The sequence below is a fragment of the Perognathus longimembris genome, chromosome 19 (assembly GCF_023159225.1).
Source record: "Perognathus longimembris pacificus isolate PPM17 chromosome 19, ASM2315922v1, whole genome shotgun sequence".
NCBI lineage: Eukaryota > Metazoa > Chordata > Mammalia > Rodentia > Heteromyidae > Perognathus > Perognathus longimembris.
This window is the reverse complement of record NC_063179.1, coordinates 46,876,196-46,887,212: the sequence shown is the minus strand read 5'-3', so window position 1 is coordinate 46,887,212 and position 11,017 is coordinate 46,876,196. Positions and strand designations below refer to the sequence as shown.

General features: G+C 36.9%; 1 protein-coding gene across 4 annotated transcripts in view; it reads left to right on the top strand.

Annotated features, from left to right (window-relative positions):
* Window positions 1-11,017, top strand: part of Trappc13 (trafficking protein particle complex subunit 13) — a 36,646-nt gene that overhangs the window by 7,488 nt on the left and 18,141 nt on the right. For all 4 annotated transcript variants that reach the window (XM_048368296.1, XM_048368293.1, XM_048368294.1 and 1 more), the window contains exons 2-4: window positions 5,931-5,999; window positions 6,961-7,060; window positions 9,636-9,720. In XM_048368296.1, the coding sequence (XP_048224253.1) occupies window positions 5,931-5,999; window positions 6,961-7,060; window positions 9,636-9,720 (254 nt within the window). The remainder of the gene's footprint in view (window positions 1-5,930; window positions 6,000-6,960; window positions 7,061-9,635; window positions 9,721-11,017) is intronic.

Sequence of the window (11,017 nt, the reverse complement as noted above, 5' to 3'; positions counted from 1 at the left end):
TGCAAGTAAATACCAAAATGAAACCTCTTGTACAACTAATTTGTGGTATAAATAAAATTTTTATTAGAAATTAAAGGTTGACTTTAACCTTTTGTCATCCACCAGATTAATAACTAGCACCTACGAATTTAGAACCCACTAAGATGTGGAGGCTTCCAAATTGTAAGGGTTTTTGTTTTGTTTGACTCTTTAAAATATTTTTACTTGTTATTTGTTATAATAGCATTTGTTATTATAAACGTGATATACAGAGAGATTACAGTTAAGTGAGTCAGGTAATGAGAACATTTTTTTTTGACAATGTCTTCCCTCACTTTCTCCCAGTTTTCTCTCCCATCTCCACCCATAAGTTGTAATTCATTTTCAACATAGTGTCTAGTGAGTACCATGGCTGCACTTGCTGACCCTTTGTTGATTCTTCTGCTAACTTCTCAAATCATGTAGAGATAATATTTTTTGAAAATTGCAAAGATGCATGATTCACTTTAACTTAATCTGCACAAAATGTCAAAAAAGTAATTCAGGAGTCACAAACTTGGGGGCTTTCAAGTATTAAATAAGCTGTAGAATGTGGTAAAACCTTGAGCCTGTCAAAATGCTCGCCAGTCAAAATGTAAAAATTACCCTTTGCTCAGCTCACTAGTTTATAATTGAGATTTATAAGTGTTGTATAAATGAGCATAGATGTTTTGTTTATTTTTTCTTAATGTTTTTTAGACATTTACTATATGATGTATGCAGTGAATACTTGACTTTAAAAATCACACACTTTTTCCTCATAGGAGGCTAGGCAGGTGCTGGGGCTATTCTTGACTGCCACTTTCCTCTTATATAGCTTGGATTATAAGTGTGTAATGGCACACTTGTTTGTTGAGATAATATCTAATTGTTTAACCATAATGGCCTCTAACTTTGATTCTCCTGATCTCTACCTTCTGGGATTATAGGTGTGTGCCACCAGTAGTCTACTAGTGGACTAGATTGCCACTAGTTTTAGAGTAGCTAATTTTTGACCAGGAACCTGCTTTAATATTCCAGAATAGATTCAAAATTACTATTTAATAATAGTATAAAGTAGTATAAATATTATAAGAGTTGCTTCTCTACAGTCAGTAGCTTGTATTTTTTTTTTTGCCAGTTCTGGGCCTTGAACTCAGGGCCTGAGCACTGTCCCTGGCTTCTTTTTGCTCAAGGCTAGCACTCTGCCACTTGAGCCACAGTGCCACTTCTGACCATTTTCTATATATGTGGTTCTGAGGAATTGAACCCAGGGCTTCATGTATACGAGGCAAGCGCTCTTGCCACTGGGCCATATTCCCAACCCCAGTAGCTTGCATTTTTGAGGTCTACTAATTCACTGACAGACAGGAAGCATTCAATTTTATGTCTGTATTTGATACTAGCATGTTGTGGATTGTATTCTAGACAACTTCAGTGAAAACCTAGTTAATTTCAAAGTTGGAGGAATGAGCCTGGTCTGAGCACTCTAGTTTGTAATACCAGTATTTGGAAAGGTGAGGCAAGAAGATAGAGAATTGAAGGAAGCCTGGGCTTCATAAAGATTTCTAGACCAGCCTGGGTTATATAGCAGGACTGTTTCAAAAAGTAAAAGGTTAATGCTTAAGGAATTGAATAGTTGCATGTCATTAACTTGGCTTTCATAACTTGTGATTTAAGATTGCGATATGGTTGGGTGCTGGTGGCTCACACCCGTGAGCTTCAGGAGGCTGAGATTGGGAGTAGTCAAGGCTAGCCAAGTAGAAATTATCAAGAGATCCCTTTGCAACCAACAGTTGGACACAGTGGTATGCACCTGTTATCCAAAAATAGGTATATAAAAGCCTGTTTGGGAGCCCTGGCTAGAATTGAGGCCCTATCATAAAAGTAACCATTGCAACAAAGGGGCTAGGGAAGTGGCTCAGTAAGGATTTCTCTTTTAACTTTTACTTGTTTTTGTTTGGTTTTATTTTTGAAGAAGGAATCTCACTAAGTTGTTTCAGGTAGACTCCCATCTTAAACCTCCTGAGTAGCTGGGGTTACAACATGTGTCTATATACACACTCAGAAATATTTTTTTTTCTTGCCAGTCCTGGGGCTTTCACTCAGGGCCTGAGCACTTTCCCTGGCTTCTTTTTGCTCAAGGCTAGCACCCTTACAATTTGAGCCACAGCGCCACTTCTGACCTTTTCTTTATTTCTTTTTAATTCCTCTTAGTTTATTAAGAACAAATGACATAACCTCATGTTTCAAATAAATTTTAATCTATAGTTTTTTTAGTACATCATATATAATCTAATTTTTATGATTAAAGCAGACATTTTAAATACATGTTTCTCTTGATTCCATTCATACCTACATTAGCAATTTCACACCAGCATGAACTCCATAATTATTCTTTAACAAATAAAAAAGGATAAAAATATCTATAAAATTTAGGCAAGTATATTACCACTCATTATAATCCATCCAGATTGTTGGTTTACATTATTCAATTTGAAGGACTAAGACAACTCCATCTTGAAAGAAATAGCAACCATCTTGTTGTTTGTGTTAAGCTAGGAACGACCCAACACATACATAAAACCCGGGAAGTAACTTGTTTATGGTGAAACTAGCCAGGCATTGTACAGATTCCAGGAATAAAGTTGTTTGTGCGGATGTTTACGCCGAAACCAATAGGTCATAATACCCATTTCCCAGATGGCCCAACTGGTTTGGGAACGTTCCGGTCACACTGACCGCCTTGGAATGTCCGCTGACCAATTATAGAAGTGTGGAATGTCCTTTGATCAAATTTTAGAAGCCCCTAGCCCCGAGCCAATCAGATTTGTCCTTGCGCCCCAACCCTGCTTGCACCTGGTTTATGTAACTTTGTGATTTTTTTCCTTTAAATACCCATGTAAAAGTGGTCTCTTGGTGGTCTGCGAGGACTTGGGCATAACAGATTGTTTCTTTTTAGTGACTTCTCCTTCTATCTCATCCCTTACTAAAACATTGGAAAAGAAAAAAAACACCAAAAAAACAAAGTTCTGCAGATGTTTTTGTTATATAATGGAAGCTTTGTTTGGGTGAATGCAACTATTTTTGTTCTGTTTTGTTTTTTGGTTTGGTTTTATTTGTTTGTTTTTTGTGCAGGTCCCGAGGCTTGAACCCAGGGCCTGGACACTGTCCATTAGCATTTTTGCACAAGGCTGGTCTACCATATGAAGCACAGCTCCACTTCCAGCTTTTTTTTTTGGTGGTTAATTGGAGATAAAGAGTCTCACCAACTTTTCTGCCCGGGCTTTCTTTGAACCATGATCCTTAGATCTCAGCCTCCTGAGCAGTTAGTATTACAGTCATGAGCCACTGTTACCCTGGTCTAGTTGTGCATGTTTGTTTTTGTTTGTTTGTTGGCATTTCAGGATTCCCTTGAGAATATATTACTTCATTGAAGATTCAGTTTCAAATAAGTAGAGAACACACAAACTGTTTTCCTAGTTGAAAGTGAAAAGTGAAAGCCAGAAATCCTTCCCAACCACTTGAGCCCATATCATTGATCTCTACTGGGTAATACTTTGGGATAGTCCTGCTTGAAATTATATGAGAAATATTTGGTGAGACAGCATTCCACATTTATGACACCAGGCTTAGGATTAATCATCATTTTAGAGAAAAATTTTTGAACAGAGTAAAATCACCCAGGTTTAAATCCAGGTTCTGCCATTTACCAACTATATAATTGTTCATGTACAAATTACCCTTGCCACATTTTTTTTGTCCTGTCTGTATAATATATACCAGTTTCAGTCAATATACATTAGTTAAATCTTAACAAACTTATTGTTTGGCATAATGCCTAGCACAAATAAATACTCAGCAAATGCTAGCTATGCAAAGTGACTTCAAAAATCTATAACAGGTTGTTTAATGGATACATAAAACGTGTACCTTCAAAGTAACAGTTTCTTGGAGCCTTTGATAAGGCACTGCTCTTTTCATTCAGCAAAGATCTATTAACTTATACCATGGGCTGGAACCCATGCAAAACATAGACATTGCAGATTACAAAACTGAACATGATACATAGTTTGAAAAGTGTTCTAAACAAGCAAAAACTAAAGATGGGCAATGATAGTACATGCCCGTAATCCTAGGCACTCAGTAATCTGATAGGGTTGAGGTTTGAAGCCAAATGTTCAAGCCTTTGGCTAGAGGCAGAGCACCAGCCAAGCAAGGAAGCCATATGGATGCAAAGCCCTAAGTTTAAACCCTGGTACTGACAAAAAGAAAAAAAAATAAAGCAAGGGGGAATAGTTTATGATAAATGTAAGGTAACTGAAAGAGAAAAAACAGCTGAATTTATTAAAATTTAATACCAAATAAACTATTAATTCTTTTTAAAATTTCTTTAAATTTTGTTTAAATTTTTATTAAATTTATTTAATAAATTTACTGGCTCTGGTTTTCCCAAATAAGCTAGCCAGTGATCATATTACCTTATATTTCTTTCTTTTCAATGACATTTTATGTATCTAATAATGTGTGTGTGTGTGTGCGCGTGTGTGTGCGTGTGCGCCAGACTTGTGGCCTGAACTCAGGGCTTGGGCACTGTCCCTGAACTTTTCTTTGCTCAGGGTTAACATTCTACCATTTGAACATAGCCTCTTCTGACTTTTTGAGGTTTTGGGTTTTTTTTGGTGGTTTATTGGAGGTTAAGAGCCTCATGAACCATGAACTTTCCTGCCTAGGTTGGCTTCAAACTGTAATCTTCAGACCTCAGCCTCTTGAATAACTATGATTACAGTTGTGAATCATCACCTCTCAAACCTAATTTTGTTTATTCTTTTTTATAAGAATTATCTAATTATCTAATGCTCTTAAGCTAATAAGCTAGTTTGTCAATTATGGACTGAAATACATTTTAGCATATAGTAAATAAAATTCTTTTCCTATTAATTCCTTGGTTTATTTTAATTTGTTCTTTTTAAGTAGTTTTTTTTTTTGTTTGTTTTTTTGGCCAGTCCTGGGCCTTGAACTCAGGGCCTGAGCACTGTCCCTGGCTTCTTTTTTTTTTGCTCAAGGCTAGCACTCTGCCACTTGAGCCACAGCGCCGCTTCTGGCCGTTTTCTGTATATGTGGTGCTGGGGAATCGAACCTAGGGCCTCGTGTATCCGAGGCAGGCACTCTTGCCACTAGGCTATATCCCCAGCCCTTTTAAGTAGTTTTTAAAAGTAGTTTTATTGTTACTATTATTGTGTTGTGCAGACTACCATTTCATCCTTCATTCTTTTTATCTTTTTTGTTTTTGTTTTTTGCCAGTTCTGGGTCTTGAACTCAGGGCCTGAGCACTGTCCTTGGCTTCTTTTTACTCAAGGCTAGCACTCTACCACTTGAGCCACAGCGCCACTGCTGGCTTTTTCTGTACATGTGGTACTGAGGAATCGAACCCAGGGCTTCATGTATGGGAGGCAAGCACTCTTATCACTAGGCCACATTCCCAGTTCATATTTTAATTTGTTCTTTCAGATAAATTTTGGATTCTTTCTGTCATGATCTAAAAGCCTAATTTGGGTTGAAACTACATACTAGCTGATATTTTCATAATTTTTACACAGAGTTTATATTACTTGAAAGCACATTTGTTGACCAACTGGTGACCAACATACCTTAAACTTTAAAACTCTTCCAGTTCTGTTATAATTTTGCGTTTATTTTTATAATGTAGAAATTGCAAATTAAAACAAAAATTTTACTACATATTAACATGAATCATTAATCCTTAATTGTTGTTATACATTATGTATTAGTAATTGTTGAGATATTCTTAGGGAATAATTAGTATTATATTCAGGTTGCATTTCATATAAGTTTGATGAATACCATACACAAGACTTGAGATTATAAACCCAAAGAAATATTAATAATTTGTTTACTTTCTTAATTTTTAGTGATGCGGTTGACTAAGCCTACTTTATTCACCAACATTCCAGTTACATGTGAAGAGAAAGACTTGCCTGGTATGTATAGGCATGTGATTATTCTGTTAGTACCTAAGGAAAAGTTGAAATGTGCATTAAGCTCAGGTTTACCAAGTTTAGGCAAACTCTTCTGAATTCCTTGTTGCTGGTATTTATACCACTTGGGATGGCCATCTGAGTAATTGCCCTCACTTATAATCTAATGTATATGTCAGGATAATGTTGATATCCCATGTTAACAGGAAATTTTTAGTGTAGTTTGTCCTCAAATGATAAATCTGTATATATTAGTACTCTTTTTATTTCGAATTATGTGTCTATATAGGTGTATATATACTACATTACATGACCTGCATTTTCCTTTGTATCTGAAATGTTTGTTCTCTTCAAGATCAGCTTTGTTTTCGTTTGTTTTGAGAATCTCATTATTTACCCCAGGCAGGTTTGAACTCAATCTTTCTGCCTTGGCCTTCTGAATACTGGGATTACAGGCATGTACCACCTAGTCTATTCACAACTCTTTTCACATGCTTTTCTTATTAAAGATAAGAAATGGCTTTACACATTGGGTGCATGTATTGAATTGCAAGTACATGTATTGAATTGTAAGTAAAACGTTTATTTTGATTTACAAAGATTAAAAATTAGGACTGGGAATGTGACTTAGTGGCAGCGGGCTTGCCTAGCATGCCTGAGGCCCTCGGGTTCAATTCCTCAGTACCACATAATACCTGCAATCCTAGCTACTCAAGAGGCTGATATCTGAAGATTGTGGCTGAAGCCAGCCATGGGAAGACTGTGAGACTACCACTAACCACCCAAAAGCTCAAAGTGGAGCTGTGGCTGAAGTGGTAGAGTTCTAGCCTTGAGCAAAAAAGCTCAGGGACAGTGCCCAGGCCCTGAGTTCAAGCCCCTACATATCCACCCCTGACTACTTCTTAATGTGAGTAAACTTCATTAAGAAGGTAAGTCTTCAAATTTTGTTTTTCCCTTGCTACAGGAGATCTCTTTAACCAACTGATGAGAGATGATCCTTCAACTGTAAATGGTGCAGAAACTTTAATGTTAGGAGAAATGTTGACTTTACCTCAAAATTTCGGGTAAGAATGATTCATTCACATACAGCTATTATAAATCATATTTTCAAAAAATTAGTAAAGAATGGGAAAATGATCATGATACATTTAAGTGGTAAAATAAATATGAATTGTGTGACTCTAGTTCTGTTTGTTTATACAAGTGACACAACAAATAAAATAACAGTGGTTTGTAGCATGATAGTGTTTTAACTTTTTTTTTTTTTAAGATTTTTTTTTTCTTCTGCTGAGGGTAAATCCCTTTGAGCATGCTAGCCATGGGCTCTACATAGCACTAGATCCATAACCTCTAGACTCTAGATCATATATACACACACATACACATACATACATATATATATATATATATATACACTTTTTTTTTAAACAACCATAATTCTTTTTTTGGAGGGGGGGGGGGACGGAGGGTGGTGGCGAGTCCTGGGCCTTGGACTCAGGGCCTGAGCACTGTCCCTGGCTTCTTTTTGCTCAAGGCTAGCACTCTGCCACTTGAGCCACAGTGCCACTTCTGGCCGTTTTCTGTATATGTGGTGCTGAGGAATCGAACCCAGGGCTTCATGTATCTGAGGCAAGCACTCTACTACTAGCCATATTCCCAGCCCCTAATGGCTTTTTCATTAGCAAACTTTTTATTTGGCATTACAGTCCTCTCCCAACAGAAGTTATCAGACATGGCAGCTAATTAAAAACTGAATTTTTAATTTCTTCTTTTGTTGTTAGCATTTGTTTTCTTCTAACTTACTAATGACTTACTACCCTGGTTCCACTCTTTTTTGCAACTGAGAAAATTTATAACGAAAAGTAACTTTTCAAATTTTTTTTCAATTTTTTATTATCAAACTGATGTACAGGGAGGTTACAGTTTCATACATTAGGCATTGGATACATTTCTTGTACTGTTTGTTACCTTGTCCCTCATACCCCCCCTCCCTCCTCCCCCTTTCCCTCCCCCCCCCCGGAGGTGTTCAGTTCACTTACACCAAACAGTTTTGCAAGTATTGCTTTTGTAGTTGTTTGTCTTTTTTTTTACCCTGTGTCTCTCAATTTTGGTATTCCCTTTCAATTTCCTACTTCCAATACCAGTATACACAGTTTCCAATATACTCAGATAAGATTACAGAGATAGTGTAGGTACAACCACAGGAAGGTGATACAAGAACATCATCAATAGTAGAAGCTACCAGATACACATGGGTCGTTGAAAGTAGTTACAACTGTGATATAACAATTGTTTCCATAACATGGAGTTCATTTCACTTAGCATCATCTTATGTGTTCATAAGGGTATAGCTATTGGGCCTTGTGATGCTCTGCTATGACCTGCCTAAACCTGTACTAATTATTCCCAATAAGGGAGACTATAGAGTCCATGTTTCTTTGGGTCTGGCTCACTTCACTTAGTATAATTTTTTCCAAGTCCTTCCATTTCCTTACAAATGGGACAATGTCATTCTTTCTGATAGAGGCATAAAATTCTATTGTGTATATGTACCACATTTTCCTGATCCATTCGCCTACTGAGGGGCATCTGGGTTGGTTCCAGATTCTCGCTATGACAAATTGTGCTGCGATGAACATTGTTGTGCTGGTGGCATTACTGTGATTTTGTTTGTGGTCTTTTGGATAGATACCCAAAAGTGGGGCTGCTGGGTCATAGGGGAGTTCCATATTTAGCCTTCTGAGGAATCTCCATACTGCTTGCCAGAGTGGCTGGACCAGTTTACATTCCCACCAACAGTGAAGTAGGGTTCCCTTTTGGCCACATCCCCTCCAACAATTGTTATTGTTAGTTTTCTTTTTTTTTTTTTGGCCAGTCCTGGGCCTTGGACTCAGGGCCTGAGCACTGTCCCTGGCTTCTTCCCGCTCAAGGCTAGCACTCTGCCACTTGAGCCACAGCGCCGCTTCTGGCCGTTTTCTGTATATGTGGTGCTGGGGAATCGAACCTAGGGCCTCGTGTATCCGAGGCAGGCACTCTTGCCACTAGGCCATATCCCCAGCCCCTAGTTTTCTTGATATATGACATTCTTACTGGGGTGAGATGGAATCTCAATGTTGTTTTGATTTGAATGCTTACAGGTTGTGGTAATTGACTAGCTAGTGTTTTAAAACCTTGAAAACATATTCATGTAAAATATATAAAACAAATAAAGTCATTAGATATTTTATTAGAATACGTTAGAAAAATAATTAAATACGTAAAAATACTCTAAGACAATGTCTTCTAGATTCAGAAGATAAATTATTTTGAAAATAGAAAGTTGACATTTTCTAGCTATTCATTTACAAATTTGAAGACTTTCAGCATGGCTCTGATTGCAGTGACTGTTATTTCTAGGAATGCTGGCAATTTGTGCAGCAGTTGAGAGCCAAGATATATTGTGTTGTGTGGTTTTATTGAGAAATGCCCTGAATAATAAGTGAACAATATAAATGAAGGAATGTTGATGCATTCTTTCTTTCCCCTGTCTCTATACTTGAATAACTTTTTCTCCATCTGATATTCTTAGTGGTACTCAAGCAGAATATTATGATAAAAACCTGAATGAATTTCTGCTTAAGATTTTATTTTATTTTGTAGGAATATATTTTTGGGAGAAACTTTTTCCAGTTATATCAGCGTACATAATGATAGCAATCAAGTTGTCAAAGATATATTGGTAAAAGTAAGTGATATTCTCGTTTGTAAAATACTATTTTTGAAAAGAAACATGTTCTAAATGTTCTTCTTATATTTTGAAACTTTATTGAAATGCATGCTTGATACTGGAATTTTCCCCCCTTAAACTGGGGCCATATTATTGGCCTAGGCTCTGTCCCTGAGTTTCTTTTGTTCAAGGCTAGTGCTCTACCACTTGAGCTGCAGCTCCACTTCCAGCTTTTGCTGTGATTAATTGGAGATAAGAGTCTCATGGACTCACAGACTAGGCCAGCTTCAAACCACAATCCTTAGATCTCAGCATCCTGAGTAGCTAGATTGCAGACATGAGCCACCTGGCTTGATACTGGAATTCTTAATTGTGATAAACATTGCTAAAGGTACAAAATGGTCATGGAAACATTTTTCCTTATTTTCAAAAGATCTTCAAGCTATCTTTTCAAGATAGCTTGGATGACAAAATGAGTAATCACCAGTGCCAGGCATAATTCTAGATGATGTCAAGTATTTTCTTCTCAACTCTTTGAAACCACCTAACTATACTAAGATCACGATAGCTTCTAGAGATATCTTGGGTTTTCACACTTCATTTTATTAGTCTTGCTCTCCTGTTTCCTCTGATTATTTCTCTTTCCAATACTAATTTATAGCTGAAAATCTTCCCTGCAATTGCAGTTTCATTTCCCTTCCCCAAGCCAGCCCTTCACTACCTGTTTACTTCCATGTTTTCCTTCCAAGACATTTACTAGCTTTTAATAATGTGTTTGTGTATTGTTACTTGTCTTCCTTCCCTCCTCTCTGGAGACTGTAAACCCCACAGGGGCAGGTAAGGATCACAGTCCATTTTAGTCCCCTATTATCTCCAACTTACACAACAGGTCCTGGAAAGAGCCAAAAGGAAAAAGACACATAATACATAATATGCACTGTAGTTGAGAGTAATTTTAACAGACCATGTCACAGGAGAGCTTATTGGGAGAAATTACAGGAGAATATGTTAGGTAGAAATCAATTGAGTTTAAATACTTTTTTTCCCTCTTATTTTCAAAGTAAATTAGCCATTTTAAACCTCAGCTTATACAACTACTTATGCAACCTTGGAGATTTTTGTTTTCTGTGCCTTTAATTCATTTTCCTATAAAATGAAGCGAATGCACTACCTATTACAAAGTCATGTAAACTAGGTTCCAGTGGCTTGTGCTTGTAATCCTAGCAAGTAGGAAACTGAGACCCAGAATTTCTATATTCATAGATATTTCTGATAGTGGAGACAGATAAAAGTAGGTAAAATCATAAATGAGGAA